At 46.6% G+C, this 27,981-nt stretch overlaps 2 protein-coding genes and 1 non-coding gene across 23 annotated transcripts in view; 2 read left to right on the forward strand and 1 right to left on the reverse strand.

Annotated features, from left to right (window-relative positions):
• Positions 1-1,254: 1,254 nt before the first annotated feature.
• KIR3DL12 (killer-cell Ig-like receptor KIR3DL12) lies at positions 1,255-11,614 on the forward strand. The gene is given in 9 exon segments (NM_001105171.1): positions 1,255-1,385; positions 3,138-3,173; positions 3,922-4,215; positions 5,641-5,940; positions 7,495-7,788; positions 9,248-9,298; positions 10,210-10,311; positions 10,773-10,825; positions 10,926-11,614. Coding segments are annotated over 9 exon segments (1,341 nt in total). The 5' UTR covers positions 1,255-1,351; the 3' UTR covers positions 11,103-11,614.
• Positions 11,615-13,327: 1,713 nt separating this feature from the next.
• Positions 13,328-13,434, reverse strand: LOC114674234 (U6 spliceosomal RNA). The gene has a single exon (XR_003725251.2). It is a non-coding gene; the product is annotated as a U6 spliceosomal RNA (small nuclear RNA).
• A 5,581-nt stretch (positions 13,435-19,015) lies between these two features.
• The window catches only part of FCAR (Fc alpha receptor), an 18,915-nt gene continuing 9,949 nt past the window's right edge, over positions 19,016-27,981 (forward strand). For 6 of the 21 annotated variants that reach the window (XR_013408523.1, XR_013408524.1, XR_013408527.1 and 3 more), the window contains exons 1-3: positions 19,016-19,207; positions 20,210-20,245; positions 27,472-27,762. Coding sequence is in view for 14 of the 21 variants with exons in the window: in XM_077975849.1 (XP_077831975.1) it covers positions 19,174-19,207; positions 20,210-20,245; positions 27,472-27,762 (361 nt within the window). In the remaining 7 variants the exon portion in view is untranslated. 21 annotated transcript variants of the gene reach the window in all.

Genomic DNA, 27,981 nt, shown 5'->3' on the forward strand with positions numbered 1-27,981 from the left:
CGAATAGTGAAGGACGACTGTATCTAACTTTTATTTCTCAATTTTAAATATAAATCATAAAAAATTTACAGCAACAAGATAAAAAACAAGAAGTGGTTTATAGTGTGAGAGTACGTTTAGATTTATTTTTTTCTATGCGTAACCCTTGGGCCCATGTTATCTATGGAGAAGACATTCTATTCCTCCTTAAACCACACGGCAGGCTTTGTCAATTCTAACGGGACTGTGTGTTCACGGATGTATTTTAGAGACTGTTTTCCGATAAGGGGCTCTCTGCGTTCACTCTCTTGAGGATGCTGCACATTCCGTAGGCTTTTACAAACCCTTACAATTTGGTACCTGGAGTCCTCTAGTTTCTTATTATAGGCTATTTGCTAGGCTTTTTCTATATTTCTTCAGGCAGAGTCTCGCTCTGTCGCCCAGGCTGGACTGCAGTGGCACAATCTCGGCTCACTGCAACTTCCGCCTCTCAGGTTCAAGCGATTCTCCTGCCTCAGCCTCTTGAGTAGCTGGCATTACAGGTGCCCACCACCAGGCATGGCTAATTTTTGTATGTTTAGCAGAGACATGGTTTCTCTAAGTTGGCCAGGGAGGTCTCGAACTTCCAACCTCCGTTGATCCGCCCACCTCGGCTTCCCAAAGTCCTGGGGGACACTTGATTTTTTATAGCATTGTGTTACTGGATATTTCCATACAATTTAAAACGAGGGAGGCAGAGAGACAGACAGAGAGCGAACCATGTGCTGGGACTCTGGAATCTCAGGTCATGAGACAAATTGTAGATAAAGTGACAAAAATCCAGAATTGACATGTTGTGGGTTTTGCTGATGAAGAACAGTTTAAGATTGTAAATAATTGCATAATCCTTCCCTGGGTATTTAAATCATTTAAACTGGTTCTGCTGTCATACTAGAAATACAAGCATGAAACATCCTAATGGTTTATTCACAATTGCTCTGACAACGTTCATAATACCTATTAGATATTTTACATATTACACACTAAGAAGAGTTTGAAACACAGATAAAAACAACAAAAATACATGAAAAGTCTTTCTCGTCAGCACAGATTTTAGTCACCTCGTGTCCGGGAGGTTGGATCTGTGACGTGTTTTGAGCTGGTCATAGTGAAGGACACAAGGTGTCAGTTCTAGTGAGAACCATTTCCAGGAAGCCATTTTCCACTCTTGAGTGAGCACCCGCTGCACCTCATGCAAGGTAGGAAGAGCCTGCGTACGTCACCCTCCCATGATGTGGTCAGCACGTCAACTGCATGGGCAGGGCGCCAGATAACATCCTGTGCGCTGCTGAGCAGAGCTGGGACGCGGCCGCCTTTCTGCACCGGCAGCACCATGTCGCTCATGGTCGTCAGCGTGGCGTGTGTTGGTGAGTCCCGGAAGGGAATCGAGGGAGGAAGCGCTGGGGTGGAGATCTGGGCCTGGAGGGGCAATCTGGACCTGGAGGTTGAGTTATGGGCCTGGAGTGGAGATATGATCCTGGAGTGGAGATCTGGGCCTGGAGTGGAGATATGATCCTGGAGTGGAGATATGGGCCTGGAGTGGAGATATGATCCTGGAGGGGAGATCTGGACCTGGAGGTTGAGTTATGGGCCTGGAGTGGAGATATGATCCTGGAGTGGAGATCTGGGCCTGGAGTGGAGATATGGGCCTGGAGTGGAGATATGTTCCAGGAGTAGAGATTGGGTCTGGAGTGGACATAGGAGCCTGGAAGGGAGATATGGGTTTGGAGTGGAGATATGGACCTGGAGTGGAGATACGGGCCTGGAGGGGAGATATGAGCCTGGAGTGCAGATATGAGCCTGGAGAGGAGATATGGGCCTGGGGTGGAGATATGGGCCTGGAGTGGAGATATGGGCCTGGAGTGGAGATATGGACCTGGATTAGAGATAGGATCCTGGAGTAGAGACATGAGCGTGGAGTGGAGTTACGGGCCTGCAGTGGAGATACGGGTCTAGAGTGGAGATATGGGCCTGGGCTGGAGATCTGGGCCTGGAGTGGAGATAGGAGCCTGGAGTGGAAATATGTTCCTGGAGTAGAGATATGAGTCTGGAGTGGAGATATGGACCTGGAGTGGAGATCTGGGCCTGGAGGGGAGATATGAACCTTGAGGGGAGATATGGGTTTGGAGTGGAGATATGAGCCTGGAGTGCAGATATGAGCCTGGAGAGGAGACATGGGCCTGGGGTGGAGATAGGGGCCTGGAGTGGAGATAGGAGCCTGGAGGGGAGATATGAGCCTGGAGGGGAGATATGGGTTTGGAGCAGAAATATGGGCCTGGAGAGGAGATCCGGGCCTGGAGTGGAGATATGAGCCTGGAGAGGAGATAGGGGCCTGGGGTGGAGATAGGGGCCTGGAGTGGAGATAGGAGCCAGGAGTGGAGATAGGGTCCTGGAGTAGAGATATGAGACTGGAGTGGAGATAAGGGCCTGGAATGGAGACATGGGCCTGGAATTGTGATATGAGCCTGGAGTGGAGATATGGGCCTGGATTGGAGATATGGGCCTGGGGTGGAGATAGGATCCTGAAGTGGAGATATGAGCATGGAGAGGAGATATGAGCCTGGAGTGGAGATATGGGCCTGGGGTGGAGATATGAGCCTGGCATGGAGGGATGGGCCTGGAGTGGAGATATGAGCCTGGAGTGGAGATACAGGTCTGGAGTGGAATTATGGGCCTGGAGTGGAGATATGAGCCTGGAGGGGAGATAGGAACCTGGAGGGGAGATATGAGCCTGGAGTGGAGATATGGACCTGGGGTGGAGATAGGAGCCTGGAAGGGAGATATGGGTTTGGAGTGGAGATATGGGCCTGGAGTGCAGATATGAGCCTGGAGGGGAGATATGGGTTTGGAGCAGAGATATGGGCCTGGTGTAGAGATATCAGCATGGAGTGGACATGTGGGCCTGTTGTGTAGATCTAGGCCTGGGGTGTAGATCTGGATCAGGAGTCTGGGTCTCTGCACAGCTGAGATCTCTGCTGCGGGGGCAGGTAGGCAGTCAGGGTGAGTTTACCTTCAGCCCAGCAAGGGCCTGGCTGCCCAGACGCACAGCCCAGTGGGGGCAGCAGGGGAGGCCCTGGTTTGCCTGCAGATGGATCATCCATCATGATCTTTCTTTCCAGGGTTCTTCTTGATCCAGACGACTTGTCCATACACGGGTGAGTCCTTCCCCAAACCTTAGGGTGTCATCTCCTCACCTAAGAGGATTTTCCTGAAACAGGAGGGAAGTCCTGTCAGACAGTCTCTCATACAATAAGAAGGGGGGACCCTGAGGTGCTCGGCTCACACTTCTGACCTCGTCCTCTCTGGCCTTTCTTACCCTTGGCTGAGTCAAGCTCTGTGAAGACCGGGTTGAGCTTGGGGTGCTCCAAGCTGAGGTGTGCAGGGAGGAAGTGGTGTCAGCGACTGAGGAAGGGAGGGAAGCAGTGCTAGGAACAGCAGGTCCTCTGAGGACAAAGGTGTTACTCACACCCTCCAGTGTTTCCATGACGGTCAGGGCTGCAGTGTGGCTGCTGTCATTCTACCAGAAGAGGTGGGGAAACCACAGCCATGACCCTGACATTCCATATCTTCTGATGGGGGATCAGTTCATGCACAGGCTGATATTCCATTCACAAAGGACATGCCCTCCATGCCGTGTCTACTTTGTGTTGTTTCATGTGAGTTATCTTGCAGTATTAAAATCTAATAAGAGTCCCTTATTCAGCACTTGTTCAAAGTTCTCAGCTGACACCTTTGTTGTAGGGAGATGCCATGTCTATGTGGGATGGGTCCTTCCTGTAGCCCTGGACACCCAGGTGCGGTAGGAGCCTTAGAAACATGGAAAGGGGAAGAATCTTCTGAGCACAGGGAGGGAGGGGCGGCTCCACATCCTCCTCTCTAAGGCGGCCCCTCCTTTTCCCCCAGGTGGTCAGGACAAGACCTCCCTGTCTGCCCGGCCCAGCGCTCTGGTGCCTCAGGGAGGACACGTGACTCTTCGGTGTCACTATCGTCGTGGGCTTTACAACTTTACCAACTTCACTCTGTACAAAGACGACAGAAGCCACGTTCCCATCTTCCCCGGCAGAATATTCCAGGAGAGCTTCCTCATGGGCCCTGTGACCCCGGCACACGCAGGGACCTACAGATGTCGGGGATCATACCCGCACTCCCCTACTGAGTGGTCGGCACTCAGCGACCCCCTGGCGATCAGGGTCACAGGTCAGAGGGCTCCTGTCAGGGCTTCTCCTTGTCCCACCTCCTGAATCCCAGAGCTTCCGCTGGGGGTGTCCGTCAGGGTCCCATCACCCAGGACCTCACTGTCTTTGGGGTAAAGGGGGATTGAACACAGGGAAATGGGTGCTGTGATGGGAAGAATAACTGTCCACAATATGGCTACATTGTAATCCCTGGAGCCTGTGACTCTTTATGCTATAGGGCAGGGGACTGAAGGGGAAGATGGAGCTCAGGTTGTTGTGAGTTGACCTTGAGATGGGGAGACGGCCTGGACTGTCCCACTGGGCTCAGTGGAATCACAAGGCACCAAACGAGAGAAGGAGGAGAGGGGAGTGGGGATTAGAGCAGCGTCGTGGGAGACTGCACCAGCCACTGTGGGCTTTGAAGGTGGAGGAAGGCCACGATCCACAATGGCAGGTGGCCTCTACGGGCTGGAGAAGTCAAGAGAACTGCTCCGCTGAGTCTCCAGAGGGAACGCAGCCCTGTAGATGACTGGATTTTAGCCCAGGGAGGACTGGATCCAATTTCTGTCTCCAGAAGTGGAAGGGTCAGTGTGTTCTCTCCTGCTGCCATGTTTGGGATAATTTTCTGCCGCAGCAACAGGAAACCAACACAGGAATCAGGTCAAGGACGAGTTAGGAAACCAAACAAGGATAGCCGGGCATGGTGGGGGCACGAGTAAACCAACGACTGGATTCAATTGCTTGAATCCGGGAGGCAGAAGTTGCAGTGAGCCAAGACCACACCACTACACTCCAGTCTGGGTGAAAAAGTGACACTCTGTCTCAAAAATCAATTAATTAATCAATTAATTAAAGAAACGAAACAAGGAGAAGGTTGGCAACCCCGAGATCAGCAAGAGCACAATGCTGATGCCACCACCAGGCTCCATCCACATAGGGAGGGGTCAATGCTCCTGGAACCAGCACCAGGAGCCACCCTGTGGAAGCTGGCACCATGGAGAAGGCAGAGGCATGGCAGGAGAGGCTCCCAATCCCCACCAGGAACAGGGGGTGTGGACACTGGTGCCTGCCTTACTGATCAGTCCATTCCTCCTGCCAGGGACTCCAGTTTGTCCAAAACAGATTGAACCAGGCTGCTAAGAGCCTGGACATGCAGCCCGCCGTGGTTCCTCTTCCACTCCGGAAAGAGATGAGTGGGAAACAGATACAACAGCCTAAGAGATGAGGCTGAGCCCAGTGGGAAGGGCGTCCTAGGCTACTAGAGACAGACGGACAGAGAAGAGGGAGGGACACAGATGGAGGGACCTGCACCAGGGGATAAAAGACAGGGAGACACAGAGAGGGAGGAGACAGACAGACAGCCGGGAGGGGAACCCTCACTCGTTCCAGGTGCCATGGATATGATGACAAAGGGAGACGCTTTCTAAATCACAACCTCTCTTTCTAGGAGTCCACAAAAAACCTTCCCTCCTGGCCCTCCCAGGTCCCCTGGTGAAATCAGGAGAGACGGTCACCCTACAATGTTCGTCAGATACCGTGTTTGAGCACTTCTTTCTGCACCGTGAGGTGACGTTTGAGGAGCCCTTGCACCTTGTTGGAGAGCGCCATGGTGGGGGTTCCCAGGTCAACTATTCCATCAATTCCACGACGTCTGACCTTGCAGAGACCTACAGATGCTACGGTTCTGCCACTCACTCCCCCTATGTGTTGTCAGCTCCCAGTGACCCCCTGGACATCGTGATCACAGGTGAGAGTGTCAGGACATTCTTCTCATTGTCACTGGGACACAGAGTGAATGATCCAGGACTTGGAAGCCCCGGGTGGTCATGAGGAAGATGAGTGTGGGATTCTTATGGAGAGAGACTGACTTGGTGAGGTCTGTACCAACAGAGACAGAGAAACAGGAGACACAAGTACAGACCACGTGTCATAACAGAGGACAGACACAGGAGCCATACAGGGAGGTAGAAAAGAGAGAAAGAGTTAAAGGGGACACCCAGACACACAGACATGTCCCAGAGAGAGGTGTCCTTCCATGCTGACTTTGCTCAGATACCTGGCACAGGTTAGAAATTTCATTTCTGTTTCCCTCCACAAAGTGTTCTCTACCAGGAGAACCCAAGGACACCCATATTTCTGTCCTGAATCAGCCCCTGTGGCCTTAGGCCTTGTGGCGCCTACAGACGCCATGTTGATTCTGACACCTCTGCCTTCCATGCAGTGAAAAGTCATCGTCCCAGGATATCATGGCCCCAGAACGCCAACCCCTGTATGCTGTGTGTACTTGGGGTCCCCAGATTGGATTCTGAGGCTCATATTCCAAATAACTACATATGATAGGATTCCTGAGAGACACAGAGAGAAATCAAGGACACCAAAAAGCAAGACCTAAACACATAGAATGATCCAGAGGAAGGAGATTGAGAGACTCACAGACACATAAAGAGAGAGGAAAGAGGGCAGAGGAGTGGAGAGAATGATGGAAGGGAGCAGAGAAATCCCTAAAATTAGGGCCCTGAGGGAGGGGCACAAGGAGAGACAAAGATGGAGATGTAGGGATCGATTGCAGAGATTTCAAAGAGAACTAGAGAGAATGAGAGGCAGAGAAAGACAGAGAGATGGAGAGAGACAGCTGAGAGATGGACAGAGAGATATAGTTAGATGATAATAGGTAGATGGTAGATAACAGATAGGTTGTAGGTACATAGATGATGATTGATGGATTGATTGATAGACAGATGATACATAGAGATAATGATGATGAAGATAGACAGATGATACATAGAGATATAGAGGCAGACAGAGAGAGAGATAGATGATACACAGATATAGATAACACATAGGTGATTGATGGATAGAGAGCTAGATAGACAATTGATAGATACAGAGATAGATAGATGATACATAAATATAGATGATAGATAGATAATTTGTAGATAGACACCAAATAGATAAATAGATCGATAGATAATAGACAGAAATATGCAGAAAGTTGTGAACAGGAGAGAAAGTGAGAAACTCAGAATTAAAGAAAAAGGAAGATCAAGTCAACAACCCAAGGAGGGTCAGAAAGAATAAAACCATGCAAAAAGGGGAAACATTCCTCGGGGTGGGGAAGTGAGGTCAGAGACCTAGAGAGACAGACAAGGCAGAAGGAGAAAATAGACATGAAGAGAGAAGGGGCTGGAGGGTGAGAGAGAGCATTAGGCCATAGAGCGGGGGAGTGAGTTCTCAGCTCAGATGTGAGGGGAGCTGTGACAAGGAAGAACCTCCCTGAGGAAACTGCCTCTTCTCCTTCCAGGTCTATATGAGAAACCTTCTCTCTCAGCCCAGCCGGGCCCCACAGTGCAGGCAGGAGAGAACGTGACCTTGTCCTGCAGCTCCCAGACCTCGTTTGACATGTACCATCTATCCAGGGAGGGGGAGGCCAATGAACTTAGGCTCCCTGCAGTGTCAAGTGTCAATGGAACTTTCCAGGCCAACTTCCTTCTGGGCCCTGCCACCCACGGAGGGACCTACAGATGCTTCGGCTCTTACCGTGACTCTCCCTATGAGTGGTCAGACCCGAGTGACCCACTGTCCGTTTCCGTTACAGGTGAGGAAAGCCCATGTCTGTCCCATGTCTTATGACCCTAGAGCCATAATGCTGGGATTACAGACGTGAGCCACCATGCCCAGCCTCTTTTTAGTTTCTTAAGAACTTCCATACTTTTCTCCATAATGGCTGTACTCGTTTACATTCCTACCAACGGGGCACCAGGATTCTCCTTTCTCTACTATCTTGTTTTGCCGGTATTGCAGATAAAAGCCATTTTAATGGGGTGAGATGAAAATTCATTGTGATTTTAATTTGCATTTCTCTGATGATGAGTGAAACTGAACACTTTTTCACACACATGATGGTCATTTATATGTTTTGTTTGTGGAGAAATGTCTGTTCAAGTCTTTTGCTCATTTTTTAGTTAAATTTTACTTTATTGAGTTATGTGATCTTCTTATATTTCTAGTTATTAATCCTGTCTCAGATGCATAGTCTGCAAATATTGGCTCCCATTCTGTGGGTTGTCTCTTCACTTTGTTGTTTGCTTGTTTTGCAGTACAGAAGCTGCTTAGTTTGATGTAATCCCAATGGTCTGTTTATTGCTTTGATTATTTGTGTTTTTGAGGTTTCAAACAAAATGTCTCTTCTCAGACAAATGTCCTGAAGCACTTCCTCAATATTTTCTTCTACGTGTTTCATAGGTTCAGGCCTTAGACTCATGTATTTATTCCATTTTGATTTGGTTTTTGTGGATGATGAGACGTAGAGGTGCAGTTTCATTCCTCTGCATGGAGATAACCACTTTTCCCCACATTGTTTATTGAAAAGACTGTCCTTTCCTGATTGTAGCCTCCTGGCACCTTTGTCAAAATGCATTGGATTGGCAGGGCGGGCATGGTGGCTCACACCTGCAGTCCCAGCACTTTCAGAGGCCAAGGTGGGTAGATCACCTGAGACGAGGAGTTTGAGGCCCGCCTGGCCAACATAGTAAAACCCTGTCTCCACTAAAAGTACAAAAATTAGCTTAGCATTGTGGTCAGTGCCTGTAATACCACTACTCAAGAGTCTGAGGCAAAAGAATTGCTTGAACCCAGTAGACAGAGGTTGTTGGAACCGAGACTGCACCTCTGCAATCCAGCCTGAGTAACAGAGCAAGATTCCATCACAAAAAAAAAGAATGCCATTGAATGTAGATGCATGGATATATCTGTATTCTGCATTTCATTCCATTGTTCTATGCACCTTTCCTTATGCCAACGTCATGCTGTTTTGTTTACTACAGCTCTGTAACACATTTTTAAGTCAGGTAATGTGATGTTCCTGTTTTCTCTCTGTACCATAAACTCTCAAGACAATGGGCAACACATACAAAAATTATGGAGAAGAGGATCCCAGGACTCCCAGAGCCCAGTGTTGGATAACAGAGTGTTGGTCATGAACCAACCTCAAAGATTTCCCTTGAGTAGAGGACAGGCACCCTCATTTCCTCACCTCTCTCCCGTTTCTATTCTAGGAAACCCTTCACGTAGTTGGCCTTCACCCACTGAACCAAGCTCCAAAACCAGTGAGTAAAGAATCCCTCTTATCTCTGCTTTTGGAAACCTGGGGAGGTGGAAGCCTTGGATTCAAGCCTTGGCTCAGCACCTCCCAGCTCTGATTGTGGGCCTGTCTTCCACCATCTCTCTGAACTCCAGACACTCCAACAGCAAAAGGGATCTTGGCCCAGCACAGGGCTCCGTGAAGTCTCTTAATCTCTAATTTTCTGTAGCTGAGACCTCCTACAAGCTGAAAGAATGATTGCAAATCTGACATCCTTCTCAGGAAAAATGCAGTGTTCTCCCTGCATTCCTAACTGGAGGATAAATTCCTGGGGGCTTGAAAGAGGGAAGGGAAGGGAACATCTAATGAGGGTGAGGTGTTTTAGAGAAGTTCCACTTGCCAAGGAATGAACTCCTGTTGGTCATGAGGCAACCCTGGCTGACTCAGCAGAGCCAGAGCCTTGCAGTAAAGAGCCTTGCACGCACACTCCGACTCACTGACTCATTCAGCCATGGCCCCATGCTCAGGCTGTGCAGTTAGAATCCTTTTCTATTGTTGCCATAACACATTTCCACAAAATTGGTGGATGAAAACAAAACGGCTTTTTAATTATCTTACAGTGCTGTAGCTCAGAGGATGAAATGCACCTCACTGGGCTAAAATCAAGGTGACAGCAAGGCTGCCTTCCATCCGAAGGTTCCAGGCGAGAATCTGCTCTTCACATGTCCCAGTTTCTAGAGGCTCCCACGTTCCTTGGCTCCTGGTCCCCTTCCTCCTTCCTCAAAACAGAGCAGGAGAAAGCTGGGTCTCCCGCCATCAGGCCGCTTGTCCTAAGGAGACATTCCACATGGTTACCTGTCAATCAAGAAAGGAGAGACAATCCATAAGAAGGAAATGCTATGATTAGCTTCTTATTGGAGTCTCGTCTTCCTCCAGGTAACCCTAGACACCTGCATGTTCTGATTGGGACCTCAGTGGCCATGATCCTCTTCACCATCTTCTTCTTTCTCCTGCATCGCTGGTGCTCCAACAAAAAGAGTAAGTCTCACGAAGCAGAGGCCACAGACCTCAGGGACGTGGGGGGAAGCGGGATGGGAGCACGCAGGTGTGTGTTTCTCACCGGCAGGATGATCTCTGGCCCAAGGCAGGAGCCACAGAGGCAGAGCTTTCTAGAGAGAGCACCAGACACCCTGTCCCTGCCTTCAGCTCACAGACCATTGCCTGATTCTCAACTGTATCCTCATGTCCCTGCAGCCACTGACATCCAGGAGAAGGTTCCATGATAGGCAGAAAGTGGGAGACAGAATCAATGGGATGGAAATTGAGAGCCATTCATGGGAAGGGGTCTTGAACTCAGAGAAACAGAATGTCTGAGCCTCGCTGTTGGCAGCTGAGGCACCTGAGGTGTCTACGGCCTCCCCTGTGTGTTGGGCTCTGCACATGAAATGAGGACCCAGAAGTGCCCTCCCAGCTGTTTTGATGCCTTTTGTCTCCTACAGATGCTGCTGTAATGGACCAAGAGCCTGCGGGGGACAGAACAGTGAACAGGGAGGTAGGTCCTCCTCGGTCCAGCCTTGTGGATCGAATCTTATTCCCTACTAGTCCTGAAGAATGTGAGCCCCCTCCCTCACTCAACATTTCCCTCTCTCCAGGACCCTGATGAACAAGACCCTCAGGAGGTGACATACGCACAGTTGGATCACCGCGTTCTCACACAGGGAAAAATCACTTGCCCTTCTCAGAGGCCCAGGAGACCCCCAACAGATACCAGCGTGTACACGGAACTTCCAAATGCTGAGCCCAGATCGAAAGTTGTCTTCTATCCATGAGCACCACCGTCAGGCCTTGAAGGGGTCTGCTAGGGAGACAACAGCCCTGTCTCAAAACCGGCTTCACAGCTCCAATGTACCAGCCGCAGGAATCTGAAGGTGTGAGTCTGCATCTTAGGGCATCGCTCTTCCTCACACCACGAATCTGAACATGCCTCTCTCTTGCTTACAAATGTCTAAGATCCCCACTCCCTGCTGCGAGAAAACACACTCCTTTGCTTAGCCCACAATTCTCCACTTCACTTGACCCCTGCCCACCTCTCCAACCTACTGGCTTACTTCCTAGTCCTACTGGAGGCTGTGATCACACTGAGGAACTCACAATTCCAAACATACAAGAGACTCCCTGTTAACACAGCACTTAGACACGTGCTGTTCCATCTTCCCTCATGCTGTTCCACCTCCCCTCAGACTATCTTTCAGCCCTTGGCAGCAGTGAAACTTATAAATTTTTTTATCATTTCAATGTAGCTCTCTCCTCTTCAAATAAACACGTCTGCCCTCATCCTTTAGGTAATGTGACCCTTTATTGGCCGAAAGTTTCTGGTGTTATCGTTACTATGTCCGTATAGCCCCGTATGTTCTCCACTGGGTTCTCACCCCTGGACTCTGAGCTTCTGGAAGCAAGGTGGAGCCTGATTTCTGTCTGGAACTCCAATTTCCATCCAACGATGCAGCGCATAGGAGGTTGCAAGGATCGTGAATGAGATGAACAAGTGATATTCTTACTCTCTGCAGACCTGGAAAGCTGGCAGAGCCATTCCAAGATGAAACATTTGTAGAGTCATAGGCCTTGTTAGTCTCATCTCCACAGGGACACATGTCAACACATCATCCTTCATACTATAAATACACAGTCGCTCCTCCATATCTGAGGGGTTTACAGGTGTTTATTGAGCCAACTATAAATCAAAAATATTCAGAGAAAAAATCCACAAAGTTCCAAAAAGCAAAACTATGTTGAATGGACACAAACGGAATGGTGTGTAGGCTGTATCCGGAATTATAAGTAATCTAGAGATGATTTCATGTACACAGGAGGATGAGCATGGGTTATATGCAAACGCTGTACCATTTTATGTAAGAGGCTTGAGCACCTGCAGGTTTTGGTGTCAGAGCAGAGATCCTGAAACCAATCACCCGCGAATAGTGAAGGATGACTGTATATAATTTTTATTCATGAATTTTAGAAATAAATCCTCAAAATGCACAATAATAAGATAAAACAATAAGCAGTGTTTTTACAGTGTGAAAATAAGCTTAGATTTATTTTTTCCTACGTGTAACCCTCTGGTCCAATGTTATTTATGGAGAAGACATTCTTTTCCACCTTAACCCACATGGCAGCCTCTGTCAACTATAAAGGGACTGTGTGTACACGGATGTATTTTACACTCTTTCCTGCTTAGTGGCTCTCTGTGTCCACTCTCACAAGGATGCTGCACCTTATGTAGCCTTAGAGAACCCCTTAACATTTGGTAGCCTGAATCCTCTAATTTCTCCTTCCTCTTTAAGATTGCCATTATTATTATTATAGGTTATTTGCTTTTCCATGTGAATTTGTAATAATTTTTCTCATTTTCACCAAAAACAATGCTTGTAATTTTGTTGTGACTCCCTTAAATCTACAGATAAAGTTCTGTCCTGTAGAAACATCATGCAAACCACATACATTCTTTTAAATTCGCTAGAATCCAAAATAAAAAGCTAACAAGAAACAGATAAAATTAATTTAAGTTAATCCCATAGACCCATAATATCCTTAACCCAATAGACCCAAAATATTAACCTAGTAGATCCAAAATATTATTTTATAATCCAAATAGACTCAAAATATTATCATTTCAACATGTAATCATGTGTCCTCTTGGAAAATATCAGATCCCTGTCTAGGTGGGCAAAGGTTTTTCTTTGTAATATCTAATTTCCACATTTCCACTTGGCGCGGAAACTGCCCCCAAGGTTCAGGATAATAAGAGGCAGTAGGAAGGGGTAGATGTATCTGCAGGAAAATGACTAAATGAAATTGAGACACCAGAGTTTGGGGAACTCACTAGAACTACAGGGTCAGTGTAGGGGAGGGAATTGGGAGATGTTGATCAAAGGATGCAAAGTTTCAGGTATTCAGGAGGAATCGGTCTGAAGGTCTCTTATACAGCTTGGCCACTGTAGTTGACAACACTGTACTCTATACTTGAAATTTACCAGGAGAGTAGATTTTTTTTTTTAATATGGAACACTTCACGAATTTGCGTGTCATCCTTGCGCAGGGGCCATGCTAATCTTCTCTGTATCGTTCCAAGTTTAGTATATGTGCTGCGGAGGCGAGCATGGGAGAGTCCATCTTAAGGGTCCTCACCACGAAAGAAAGAAAGTAAAGAAGGAAAGAAAAAGAGAGAGAGAGAGAGAGAAAGTAAGGAAGGAAAGAGAGAGAGAGAGAGAAAGGAAGGAAGGAAGGAAGGAAGGAAGGAAGGAAGGAAGGAAGGAAGGAAGGAAGGAAGGAAGGAAGGAAGGAAGGAAGGAAAAGAAAGAAAGAAAGAAAGAAAGAAAGAAAGAAAGAAAGAAAGAAAGAAAGAAAGAAAGAAAGAAAGAAAGAAAGAAAGAAAGAAGGAAAGAAAGAAAGAAGATAAAGAAAAGAAAGAAACAGTAGGCTGGGCGCAGTGGCTCATGCCTGTAACTCCAGCACTTTGGGAGGCCAAGACAGGCAGATCACTTGAGATCGGGAGTTCAAGACCAGCATGGCCAACATGGTGAAACCCTGTCTCTACTAAAAATACAAAAATTAGTCAGGCATGTTGACACGAGCCTGTGATCCCAGCTACTCAGGAGGCTGAAGCAGGAGAATCACTTAAACCCAGGAGGCAGAGGTTGCGGTGAGCCAAGATCACGCCACTGCTCTCCAGCCTGGGGGACAGAGTGAGACTCCCTCTCAAAAAAAAAAAAAGAAAGAAAGAAACGAAACAATTACCCTGACAGATGATGGATATGTTAACTAGCTTGACTGTGGCGATCATGTCACCAGATGATGGATATGTTAACTAGCTTGACTGTGGCGATCATGTCACCAAATGATGGATATGTTAACTAGCTTGACTGTGGCGATCATGTCACCAGATGATGGATATGTTAACTAGCTTGACTGTGGTGATCATGTCACCAGATGATGGATATGTTAACTAGCTTGACTGTGGCGATCATGTCACCAGATGATGGATATGTTAACTAGCTTGACTGTGATGATCATGTCACCATGTATACATACATCAAAACATGAAGTGTAATACACCTTAAATATATACAATTTCCATTTGTCAATCATGTCGCAATAAAGCTGAAAGAAACCTCTAAGTTTCAACTTTATTTTCAGAAAGCTGTGCCATGCTTACCTCAGTACCGAAGTATACTCTAATTCATGGAAATTGCCTTTAAAACTGCAGAGTGGCTGGACGCAGCGGCTCACACCTATAATCCCAGCACTTTGGGAGGTGGAGGTGAAGGCGGGCGGATCATGAGGTCAGGAGTTCGAGATCAGCCTGGCCAACATGGTGAAACTCCGTCTCTACTAAAAATACAAAAAAATAGCTGTGCGTGGTGTTGGGCACCTGTAATCTGAGATACTCAGGAAGCTGAGGAAGGAGAATCATTTCAACTCGGGATGCGGAGGTTGCAGTGAGCCGAGATTGTGCCATTGCACTCCAGCCTGGGCGACAGGTGAGACTCCACGGCAAAAAAAAAAAAAAAAAACTGCAGAGAGTTAAGGCCCTCGCTGGCCGCTCTCCGGTACCTCTGAGGTCAGTGGATAGAGAAGCAGCTCCCCTTCTTCTTCCTCGAAACAGAAGCCTCCTCCTTTCTTAGGCGTTTGGGACAAATTCTCCACACAGGTGCAGCTGAGCACTGTAAAGTCCCATCGAGGGTCGAGGGTCTCCATTGAGGGTTGAGGGTCTCCATTGCCAGTCACAGTTTGGGCTTGTTAGGGTTATGCTGTACAAGGAGAATGGAACCTATCAATCAACTCTTAGTGACCAGTTAGACAGATTCAAGGCAAATTTCCCTACTGGGAAATCCTAAATCCCAAAATATGCAGAGACCAATAGACGCCTCAATTCTTCTGTGTCTCCGTCTAAATCCTTGGATCACTGTGATTCACATAATTATGTGGCTTGTAATTCCTCGGGCTGCAGAATGGCTACGACAGACCCTGTGCTAAGGGGATTGGTGACAGTTGAGACAGGAACATGGAAGCTATAGCAGTCAGGGTTCTCCAGAAAAAAATAATCAATACTAATAATGATAGATATACAGGTAATGATTGATAGTCAAATAATGATAGACAGATGGATAATGATAATGATATCACAAATAATGATAGATGGATAATGATAGATATATAGTGATATCACAAATAATGATAGACAGACAGGTGGATAACGGCAGGTATATAACGATTGATACACAGATAGGGTATTTATATATTGGCTTATGCAACTATGGAGACTGACAGGTCCCATGATCTGCCATCTGCAAGCTGGAGACCTAGGAAAGTCCACCTGTAGTTCCAGTCTACGTGCAAAAATCTGAGAACCAGGAGAGTCAGCAGTGTACATAACAGTCCAAAAGCCGGCAGGCTCATTTCAGGCATGGTGGCTCACGTCTGTAATCCCAACACTTCGGAAGGCCAAGGCAGCAGGCACATCACCTGAGGTCAGAGCTCAAGACCAGCCTGGCCAACATGGCGAAATTCCATCTTTACTAAAAATACAAAAATTAGCCGGGTGTAGTGGCGCTCGCTTGTAATCCCAGCTACTCAGAGGCTGAGGTACGAGAATTGCTTGAACCCAGGAGGTGAAGGTTACAGTGAGCCGAGATCGCACCACAGCACTCCAGCCTGGGTGACAGAGTGAGACTCTATCTCAAAAAAAAAAAAAAAAAAAAAAGCTAGCAGGCGCAACATCTAAAGAGTCAATGCTTCAGTGAGAGTTCAAGGGCCAGAAAAGACTGATGTCCAGGCAAAAGGAACTTCATTTTACATTACCAGTTCAATTTTTTGTTCTGTTCAGGCCCCACCTGATTGAATGAGGCCGACTCACATTAGGGATTGCAATCTGCTTTATAAATTACACTAACTCCAATGATAATCTCATTCAGAAACACCCCCACAGACACACACAGAATAATGTTTAACCAAATATCTCGGCACCCCATGGCTACGTTACCATTCCTGTTCCACAGAAAGAGGAAACCACAGCAAACGTGGTGGTAAGTTGACGCAATCTGTTCCGGCCCACTAGTAAATGATGGCCACTGAGGTTCCTGAACTTCAACCAATTAGTATCTCTCTCCCAATAGAAAGCCGTATCATTTGTAAACCATAACAACCGTTTTTCTTGTTTTTTTGCTTTTTTGAGACACAGTCTCGCTCTGCGTTGCCCAGGCTGGAGTGCAGTGATCTTGGCTCACTGCAACTTCTGCCTTCTGGGTTCAAGTGACTCTCCTGCCTCAGCCTTCTGAGTAGCTGGAATTCCAGGCTCCCACCACCACACCCAGCTAATTTTTTGTATTTTTAGTAGGGACTGGGTTTCACCATATTGACCAGGCTGGTCTTAAATTCCTGACCTTAAGTGATTCACCCACCTTGGCCTCCCAAAGTGCTGGGATTATAGGCGTGAGCTACTGCACCTAGTCAACAATAGTATTTTTAATCAGGTCATCCTGCCTTTACAATCTATGAATTTTCCACTACTCCTATCTGCACTTTAAATACTCAACTAAGAGTACAGCCATTACTTGTCTTTCACCCAAAGTCCCATTCAAGTGAGAACAAAGGAATAAATAAATAAGGCATAAGTAACAACAACAACAATGACAAAAGAAAATTAGAATGTGGTCAATTTCTTTTTTTTTTTTTTTTTTTTTTTTTTTTTTTGAGACAGAGTCTTGCTCTGTCGCCCAGGCTGGAGTGCAGTGGCCGGATCTCAGCTCACTGCAAGCTCCACCTCCCGGGTTTACGCCATTCTCCTGCCTCAGCCTCCCGAGTAGCTGGGACTACAGGCGCCCGCCACCTCGCCCGGCTAGTTTTTTTTTGTATTTTTTAGTAGAGATGGGGTTTCACTGTGTTAGCCAGGATGGTCTCGATCTCCTGACCTCGTGATCCACCCGTCTCGGCCTCCCAAAGTGCTGGGATTACAGGCTTGAGCCACCGCGCCCGGCCAAATGTGGTCAATTTCATGCAATCATCAACACCAAATTTCCAGAACATAATATTTCCAAATTTCCTGAACGTAAATACGTATGTGGAAATTAACAAAATGTGGTGAAACAAAAGATCACTTAAATTTGCACAAATGAAACAGCCAACGTGGAAGCGGATCTGCTTTCTGAAATATGGGACAAGCTCAGGACTTCAAACTACTTCGTGCGTTGGAAGGCCTAAGTGATGACGTATTAAAATGAAAATAAGATTGTAGAAGGTTTAATCTCGAATATTTCACTTTCCACACTTGAAGAGTTCATGATAGCCAGGAGTCTACAATCAAAACAACATAAATAATAAGATTAAAAATAAAATTAATTTGAAGCCATAAAAAAGAATGAGTTCGCCGGGCGCGGTGGCTCACGCCTGTAATCCCAGCACTTTGGGAGGCCGAGGCGGGCGGATCATGAGGTCAGGAGATCGAGACCATCCTGGCTAACACGGTGAAACCCCGTCTCTACTAAAAATGCAAAAAATTAGCCGGGCGAGGCGGCGGGCGCCTGTAGTCCCAGCTACTCGGGAGGCTGAGGCAGGAGAATGGCGTGAACCCGGGAGGCGGAGCTTGCAGTGAGCCGAGATCGCACCATTGCACTCCAGCCTGGGCGACTAAGCGAGACTCTGTCTCAAAAAAAAAAAAAAAAAAAAAAAAGAATGAGTTCATATCTTTTGTGGGAACATGGATGGAGCTGGAGGCCATTATCCTTAGCAAAGTATACAAGAACAGAAAACCAAATACAGCATGTTCTCACCTATGAGTGGAAGCTAAATAATAGAACTCATGAACACGAAGAAGGGAACAACAGACAATGGGGTCTCCTTTAGGGTGGAGGATGGGAGGCGGGATAGGAGCAGGAAAAGCAACACTTCTGTACTAGGCTTGGTGCCTAGGTAATGAAATAATCTGTACAACAAACCCCCATGACACAAGTGTACCTGTATAACAAACCTTCACATGTACCCTTGAACCTAAAAGTTAAAAAAAAAAAACTTAATGAGCAACAATGTACATTATTTAAGGATAATTACATTAAAAGCCCAGACTTCACCACCACACAAAATATCCATGTAACAAAATTTCACTTGTGCTCCTTAAATTTATACAAATAAAAAGAACAGTATAATAAAATAGTAGATTCTTTCTTTAGAGATGACAAAGAGTGCCAGAGAAAATGCCTCCACATTCTGGCATTGAGATCATCCCCAGGGTAAGGGGTATACTGCATGCCTGATCAAGCCCAAGTAAATATACTCAGACCATGAATCCCAGAGATGAAACATAGGTTCAGAACAGACAAAGCCACAGAGCTTCTGACTGATGGCCCAGTGAAGACAATCTCTGCCTGAATGGTGTCCACCACCTTATATTCTGTCCCAAGCCCTTCCATTTGGATGTAGGATCTGGTTCAAAGATGGATTTGAACACCGTTAGACACTGGCTTGATGAAAATTCACTTCTCATTCACTTCTCATCTGAAACATACATAGAAATATAGGTCTTCGGCAGGAGGATTTCTTGAGGCCAGGAGTTAGAGAGTACCCTGGCCAACATAGCAAGACCCCATCTCTATTAAAAAAAAAAAATATATATATATATATATATGTCTTCTCTTGGGCTCCACCCAAGAGCAACCTGAAACTAAGTTCTTCAGGAACAAACTGTTCCACTTTGCTGTGAGGCAACAGATGTGGAAATTCGCTGACCAGGGGCTCTGTCCTCATACTTCCTCATACTTCCTGTGGAGCTTATTGTCATAAGAGTATCTGCCATCCTCCTAATGTGAATCAAAAGGAGGCCAACAGGGCTGAGGCCGTGTCAGCGTGATGGACCCCAAAGAGACCACCCTCCTGTGTCTCGGTGAGTTTCAGAGTAAAAGTGGGTTAGAGGGGAAAACAGGGAAATCCCAAAATAATCCGGGTGTCTCTTGACAGTATGACTAGGAGATTTTAGTGGCTGCCAAGGAGATTCTGACCTCCTTAGTGGAAAGGCAGCCTTTATCAATATGTCTATAACTTTGTCTCTGCCCAAGTCCGACCTAGCTTGTGGGACTCAAGGGTTAATATTTTTATTAAACCTATAGTGTGTTATCTGGGATTAATGATGGTTCCAAGGTTCCCATCAAAGACAGACTTAGGGGCTGGAATCTGAAAGGTAAAAATAAAGAATGAGCCTCAAAACTGTGATTGTTGTGGAAGGAAAAAATATGATTGAACCCCATATAGAAATATGGTTACTAGTATTTTGTTGAAGATTTTTGCATTTATGTTCAACAAAGACGTTATCCCGAAGTTTTCTGGTTTTGTTGCGTCTCTGCCACGTTTTGTTATCAGGATGATGCTGGCCTCATAGAATGAGTTGGGGAGGAGTCCCTCCTCCTGGATTTTTTCAATAGTTTCAGTAGGAATAATACTAGTTCTTCTTGGCCAGGTGCAGTGGCTCACGCCTATAATCCCAGCACTTTGGGAGGCCAAGGCAGGTGGAACACACGGTCAGGAGATCACATCCTGCCTAACACAGTGAAACCCCGTCTCTACTAAAAATACAAAAAAATTAGCCAGATGTGGTGGCGGGCACCTGTAGTCCCAGCTACTCGGGAGGCTGAGGCAGGAGAATGGCATGAACCTGGGAGGCAGAGCTTGCAGTGAGCTGAGATCGCACCACTGCACTTCAGCCTGGGCGACAGAGCGAGACTCTGTCTCAAAAAAAAAAAAAAAATACTAGCTCTTCTTTATATATCTAGTGGGACTGAGCTGTGTCTCCATCTGGTACTGGTCTTTTCCTGGTCTATCATTACAGAGGGTGATTTGTCATAAAGATTGGAAATGGAAGCTTGATTTTTCATAAATCTCTCTCTTCCAGTGCTCTGTCTGGGCCAGAGGATTCAGGCACAGGAAGGTAAGTGTCCTGTAAATCTCTCCCAGCCCCTTTAGACTCTCTTGGAAGCTCAGGATAAAGAAATTGAGGAATAGCCTGAAGTACAGATTCTTATTTTAGTCCCCATTCCAGTTGTTTCTGCTGTGCTTCTCTTGCATAATTTCTATCACACTTTGTTATAGCCAAATCCTTCAGACTCATTAATGCTCAGACCTGGATTTATAGTTAGTCCTTTCCTGTGTTAGACTGCCCATGAAGGATCTGTAATCTACTGAATGCTCAAAACTGCAAGAATGAGGAAATCAGGAGTCATTTGCCCAACATCCTTCCTTATGCTTTGTTTTAGCAACCTACTTCCTCCTGTCACTTCATTTAAAGGGATACTGCCATAGTCTAATCCTACTGAACATTCTACTATTCTATAGTACTACTGCAGTACTAAGCATGCAGTAGTCTTAGAGTACTACTGAATATTCTGCCACCCCAACTACTACTGCCTTAGCCTCCTAATGGGTGTAAGCCCCATGTCCATCCATGTCTGCTCTCTTCCAGCTCCTTCTATAGCCTGAATTATTTGTGTGTTGAACAATATTCATTCTTCCTATCCATGAGCATGGAATGTTTTTCCATCTGTTTGTGTCATCTATGATTTCTTTGAGCAGCGTTTTGTAGTTCTCCTTGCAGATATCTTCCACCTCCCTAGTTAGCTGTATTCCTAGGTATTTTATTCTTTTTGTGGTAATTGTGAATGGATTCTGTTCTTGATTTGGCTCTTAGCTGAGACGTTTTTGGTGCATAGGAATGCTACTGATTTTTGTATATTGATTTTGTGTCCTGGAACTTTGTCAGAGTCGTTTATCAGGTTAAGAAGTGTTTGGGCAGAGATTGTGGTTTTCTAGGTATAGAATCACATCACCTGCAAACAGGGATGGTTTGACTTCCTTTCTTCCTATTTGGATGCCTTTCATTTCTTTCTCGCCTGATTGCTTTGGCTAGGACTTCCAGTACTATGTTGAATAGAAGTAGTGACAGAGGGTATCCATGTCTTGTGTCAGTTTTCAAGGGGAATACTCCCAGCTTTTGCCCATTCAATATTATGTAGGCTGTGAGTTTGTCATAGATCTTCCTTATTATTTTGAAGTACGTTTCTTCAATGCCTAGTTTGTCGAGGTTTTTTAGCATAAAGGGATGTTGGATTTTATCAAAAGCTCTATTGAGATGATTATATGTGTGTGGCCGGGGGATTGTTCTATGAATCACATTTAAGATTTGTGTATATTGAATCAACCTTGCATCCCAGAAATAAAGCCTACCTCATGGTGGTGGACTGGCTTTCTGATGTGCTGCTGGATTGTTTGCTAGTATTTTCTTGAGGATTTTTGCATTTATGTTCAACAAGGATATTGTCCTGAAGTTTTCTGGTTTTGTTGTGTCTCTGTCATGTTTTTGCATCTATGCTGGTCTCATAGAATGACTTGGGGAGGCATTCCTCTTCCTGAATTTTCTGGAAAGCTTCAGTAGATATAGTACCAGCTCTTCTCTATGTATCTGATGGGATTCAGCAGTGAGTTTGTCTGGTACTGGCCTTTTTCTGCTCTGTAGGCTTTTTATTACTGATTCAATTTTGGAGTTCATTATTGGTCTGTTCATGGAATCAGTTTGTTCTTGGTTCAATCTCAGAAGGATGTATGTGTCCAGGAATCTCTCCATTTATTCTGGATTTTCTAGTTTGTGTGCACAGAGGTGTTCCTAATATTCTCTGATGATTGTATTTCTGTGGGGTCAGTGGTAATATCCCCTTTGTTGTTTCTAATTGTGTTTATCTGGATCATCTCTCTTTTCTTCTTAATTAGTCTAACTAGTCACCTGTCTTACTAATTTTTTTCAAAAATCCAACTCCTGGATTTGCTGATCTTCTGAATGGTTTTTTGCATCTCAATCTCCTTCTGTTCAGCTCTGGTTTTGGTTATTTCTCGTTTTCTACGAGCTTTGGGGTTGATTTCCTCTTGGTTCTCTCAGTTCCTCTCGTTGTGATGTTAGGTTGTTAATTTGAACTTTTTCTAACTTTTTGACGTGGAAGTTTAGTACTATAAACTTCCCCCTTAACACTGCCTTAGTTGTGTCCCAGAGATTCTGCTGTATTTACCCACAAATTCCAGAACAGACTGTTTAATTTCCATGCATTGTACAGTTTTGAGTGGTTTTCTTAGTATCTATTCCTATTTTTATTCCACTGTGCTCTGAGAATGTGCCTGGTATGATTTCACTATTCTGGATTTGTTAAGGATTGTTGTATGTCTGATTGCATGATTGACTTTAGAGTATGTGCCACGGGGCAATGAAAACAATGTAGATTCTGTTGTTTTGGGGGTGGAGAGTTCTATAGATGTCCATCAGGTCCCTTTGGTCCAGTGCTGAGTTCAGGTCCTGAATATCTTTGTTTGCCTCAGTGATCTAACACTGTTGACGAGATGTTAAAGTCCCCCCCTATTATTGTGTGGTTGTCTAAGTCTCTTTGTTGGTCTCTCAGAACACGCTTTATGAATCTGGGTGCTTCTGTGTTAGATGCATGATATTTAGGATAGTTAGGTCTTCATGTTCTGTCTTTATTTTTTTCTTTTTCTTTTCCTTTTTTTTTTTTTTTTTTTTTTTTTTTTTTTGAGATGGAGTCTCACTCTGTTGCCCAGGCTAGAGTGCAGTGGTGCAATCTCGGCTCACTGCAAGCTTCACCTCCCGGGTTCACGCCATTCTCCTGCTTCAGCCTCCCGAGTAGCTGGGACTACAGGTGCCTGCCACCACGCCCGGCTAGTTTTCCAACATGGAAAACTATGTTTTCCATATTGCTTGCTTTCTCCCCATCTCTTTCGGGGACCCCAATGGGTTGCCTATTTGGTCTCTTTACATAATCCCATGTTTCTTAGAGGTTTCAAATTTCATTCATTCTTTTGTATTCTTTTGTCTTCATTTTTGTCTGACTGAATTAGTTCAGAGAGCCAGTATTCATGCTCTGAGATTCCTTCCTCGTTTTGCTTTATTCTGCCGTTAATACTTGTGATTGCATTATGAAATCTTGCAGTGTGTTTTTCAGCTCTATCAGATCCGTTCGGTTCTTTCAAAATGACCGTTTCTTAGATTAGCCCCTGTGTCATTTTATCGTAATCTTTCGATTCCTCGCATTGGGTTTCAACTTTCTCCTGAATTTGATGACCTTGATTTCTACTCATATTCTGAATTCTATTTCTGTCCTTTCAGCCACTTCCTCCTGGTAAAGAGCCCTTGCTGGGAAGCTCGTGTGGGAATTTGGAGGAAGGAAGACACTTGCTTTTTGAGTCTTGTGCTAATTCTTTCTCATCCGTGTGGGCTAATGTTCTTTTAAGTGTGGTGCAATTGGAGTGTTTTTCTTTTTTCTTTTAACTGTGGTGTAATTTGAGTACAGTCAGTAGACTTCTTTTCTGGGTGGTTTCAGAGGCCTGGGGCTTCGCACAGGGTCTTTACTGATAGCTAAATTCTTGTCCTTGGTATAACGGGGGGTATATTAGCAAGCATTTTTGGTGTTGAAGTTTGGGCTGCAATCCAGTAAGCGATGCTTAAGCATAATGGCCAGTAGGTCATTCCTCATGACGGCCGCTGTGCTCCCTCTCATGCTCTGAATGTGTGGGCTCCTCTCCCACTCAAGCGCTGGCTGCAGATCTGGGCTCCGCACTCCCAGGCTGCCCATCACAGCGCTGGGGTGAGCTCAGGTTTTATGTTCCCTCCGTGGCTTGGGGGCAGCAGGGGAAGGGACCTCAGCAGTGGCTGTGGCAGATGGCCTTTCACTTGTCCCTTGGGACTCCACCCCAGAGAGATGTGGAGCCACTATCAGTAGTGTGATGAGCCAAGAGTGGGGCGACTGCGCTGTGGGCCCAAGCTAGGGGCCCTGCCTAGTGATGAGCAGCGGGGACAGGTGGGTCACAGGGGTGACAGACTGGCCTCTTCTCCTTAGGGCAGCTTGCGGGAGGTGTGGTTAAGGCACTCAGAGTCTTTGCTCCTTCCCCAGTCTGAGGGCAGCAAGGCCAGGACCACCGCAGTGGCAGCCGCAGAGGGGCTGTGAGTTGCCTCTGGGAGCTCCGCCACAGAGAAATGCAGACCCACAGCTCCCAGGCACGCTCCGCAGAGGGTGGGGCTGCTGTGCTGCGGGCTCAGGCTGGGGTTTGGTGAAGAGCAGGGGGCTGAGGGCTCGCAGGGAGAGGAGACTGAGCTCCTCTCTTACGGTGACTGTGGTGTGCTAGAGGCATGAATGAAGGCTGGGCTCGGCGGCTCACGCCTGTCATCCCAGCACTTTGGGAGGCCGAGGCGGGCGGATCACGAGGTCAGGAGATCGAGGCCATCCTGGCTAACACGGTGAAACCCCGTCTCTACTAAAAATACAAAAAACTAAGCCGGGCGTGGTGGCGGGTGCTTGTAGTCCCAGCTGCTCAGGAGGCTGAGGCAGGAGAATGGCGTAAACCCGGGAGGCGGAGCTTGCAGTGAGCTGAGATTTGGCCACTGCACTCCAGCCTGGGCGACAGAGCGAGACTCCGTCTCAAAAAAAAAAAAAAAAAAAAAAGATATATATATGTGTGTGTGTATATATATGTGTGTGTATATATATGTGTATATATATATCATTTCTACAAATGCTCAGTAAAAAAAATACTAATAATAAAATAAAATAAAATAAAGCATGAATGAAGCTCCTAGGCTCCTTGTTCTTCCTCAGACCACAGGCAGCAGGGGCAGAATCCTTGCCATGGCGGTGGCAGAGGGGCCGTCAGTTGCCTCTGGGAGCCATTCCCCAGGGAAACACGGAGGCACCACCAGTGAGGATGCTGAGGGTAGGGCAGCTGCTCTGCAGTCCCAAGCTGGGGGCTCTGCCTGGTAAAGTGGGGGTGGGGGCTCACGGGTAAGAGAGACTAGACTCCTCTCTGTCTGATGGCTGTGGCATAATGACCAGTCCCCGACACGTGAAAAAGAATTGTGGGAACTCAGAAGCCCAGTTTGTCTCCACCATGGACTCCTTGCACTGCGTTTCAAATTTCTCCTCAATCTCCATGAGCTTCCCAGCCATCCAGATTCTGAATTCTATGTCCCTCGTTTCATTCATCTCAATCTAGCTAAGAACCAGATTTCCAGGGGACTATCGAGTTGCCAGAGTTCTTGTGTTCCTTTTATTTTTTCCTTTTGTGTGACAAGAGTCTTACTCCGTTGCCCAGGCTGGGGTGCGGTGGCGTGATCTCAGCTCACGGCTGCAACTTTCACCTCCCAGGTTCAAGCTATTCTCCTGTCTCAGCCTCCCAAGTAGCTGGGATTACAGCTGCGTGCCACCACACACAGCTAATTTTTGTATGTTTAGTAGAACCCAGGTTTTGTCGGGTTGGTCAGGCTGGTCTTGAACTCTTGACCTCCGGTGATCCGCCCGCCTGGGCCTCCCAAAGTGCTGGGATTACAGGTGTGAGCCACCGTGCCCGGCCTTGGTGTCGATTCTTTCTCTTGTGTGAGGGCTGGTGTTCCTTTAACTGTGATGTCAGTTGAATACAGTCACTTAGCTTCATTTCTGGGTGTTTTCAGATGCCAGGACTCTGCACGGAATCTTTATTTGTGGCTGGATTTTTCACTTCGTTGTCTACTGGCAAAATATTTCAGTCTTGTATTTTGACGTGTGATCCAGTAGGTGGCACTTAAAAGGGGCTGGCCAGCATACAGGATCTTAGCCACAAGGCTGTTTTGTAGTTTTGTTTCGTTTTTTGTTTTGTTTTTTGACACAGGGTCTTGCTCTGTCGCCCAGGCTGGAGCGCAGTGGCACAGTCTCGGCTCACTGCAGCCTCCATCTATCAGGCTAAGTGATCCTCCTGCCTCAGCCTCCTAAGTAGCTGGGACTACAAGCACATACCACCATACCAAGAAAATGTTTGTAATTTTTTTTTTTTTTTTTTTTTTTTAGAGATGGGGTTTCACCATGTCTGCCAGGCTGGTCTCAAACTCCTGGGTTTAAGTGATCTGCCTCCCTTGGCCCCCCAACTCTTATATTTTGACAAAGTTAGCAGTAGTGCTCTGTGGTTGTGGGGAGGGGTGACTCCCTCACCTGGTCCATTCCTGGGCCTTGGAGGAGCCTCCTACAATCACTGGCTCTGCACCCACCGTTTCCTTTGTTAGGATTGTTCTGCCCACGGAGTTCCTTCAGGCAGTGCATGGTGGGAAGACAGGCTGTATCCTTCCCCAGCCAGCCTATGGAGGGAGGACCACCCCACTCCTCTGCAGGCTGATGAAATCACGTGTTTCATTCTTCTGAGTGTTCTGAGAATGAGGGCTCCTCACCGCTCAGTCGCCACCCAAGCTGGTGAGTCCTTCTCAGCAAGGGCGGTTGGAACCACCTGATCTGCCATCTCAGTGCTTCCCAGGGGAACCCAGAGCTGCTGGGGCATGGCAGCTCATGCCTGTAATCCCAGTACTTTGGGAGGCCAAGGCGGGCAGATCACGAAGTCAGGAGATCGAGACCATCCTGGATAACATGGTGGAACCACATTTCTACTAAAAATACAAAAATTATCCAGGCATGTGGCGGGCACCTGTAATCCCAGCTACTCGGGAGGCTGAGGCAGGAGAATTGCTTGAACCCGGGAGGCGGAGTTTGCAGTGGGCCGAGATTGCGCCACTGCACTGCAGCCTGGGCGACAGACCGAGACTCTGTCTCGAAAAATAATAACAAAAAAAAATAAAGATGGCAACCATAGACACTGGAGACGACTAGACGGGGAGGAAGAGAGGGGCTTGAAAAACTAACTGCCTACTGGGTACTACGCTCAGCACCTGGGTGACAGGATCCACCGTACCCCAAACCTCAGCATCATAAATTATTTACATGTTTATTTTTATTTATTTATTTATTTTAATTGAGACAGAGTCTCACTCTGTGGCCCAGGCTGGAGTGCCATGGCGGGATCTCAGCTCACTGCAAGCTCCGCCTCCCGAGTTCACGCCACTCTCCTGACTCATCCTCCCAAGTAGCTGGGACTACAGTCGCCCACCCCCACGCCTGGCTAATTTTTTGTATTTTTAGTAGAGACGAGGTTTCACCATGTTAGCCAAGATGGTCTCGATCTCCTGACCTCGTGTTCCACCCGCCTCGGCCTCCCAAAGTGCTGGGATTACAGGCGTGAGCCACCACACCTGGCCTAAATTTTTCTTTAAATAAAGAATGACAGGTTCTTCATACCCTAATTTTCTTCCAGGGAACTTTTCCACGCCTTTCATATCTACCAGGTCAAGTCCTGTGGTTCCCTGGGGTGGGTCTGTGAGAATCCAGTGCCAGGCCATTCCTGACGCTTACCTGATCTGGCTGATGATGCTAAAAAACTCCACGTACGAGAAGAGAGACGAAAAACTGGGGTTTTGGAATGATACTACGCCTGAGTTCGTCATTGACCACATGGACGCGAACAAAGGAGGGCGCTATCGGTGCCGATATAGGATAGGGTTCTCCAGGTTCCGGTACAGTGACACCCTGGAGCTAGTGGTGACAGGTAAGGAAACATCCAGGGTCCACAGCCCTGGTGTGATTTTTTTTCTTATTTTTAATAGAGTATTTTTCGATAAGTTTTAGATTTACAGAAAAAAGAAAAATTGAGATGACTGCTTCACAGAGTTCTCAGCTATCTGGCACCCACTTCCCCCAGAGTTAACATCTGACATTACTATGGCACATTTCCTTTTTTTTTTTTTTTTTTAATTTATTTTTTTTT

This window comes from Macaca mulatta, chromosome 19 (genome assembly GCF_049350105.2).
Source record: "Macaca mulatta isolate MMU2019108-1 chromosome 19, T2T-MMU8v2.0, whole genome shotgun sequence".
In the NCBI taxonomy this organism is placed as follows: domain Eukaryota; kingdom Metazoa; phylum Chordata; class Mammalia; order Primates; family Cercopithecidae; genus Macaca; species Macaca mulatta.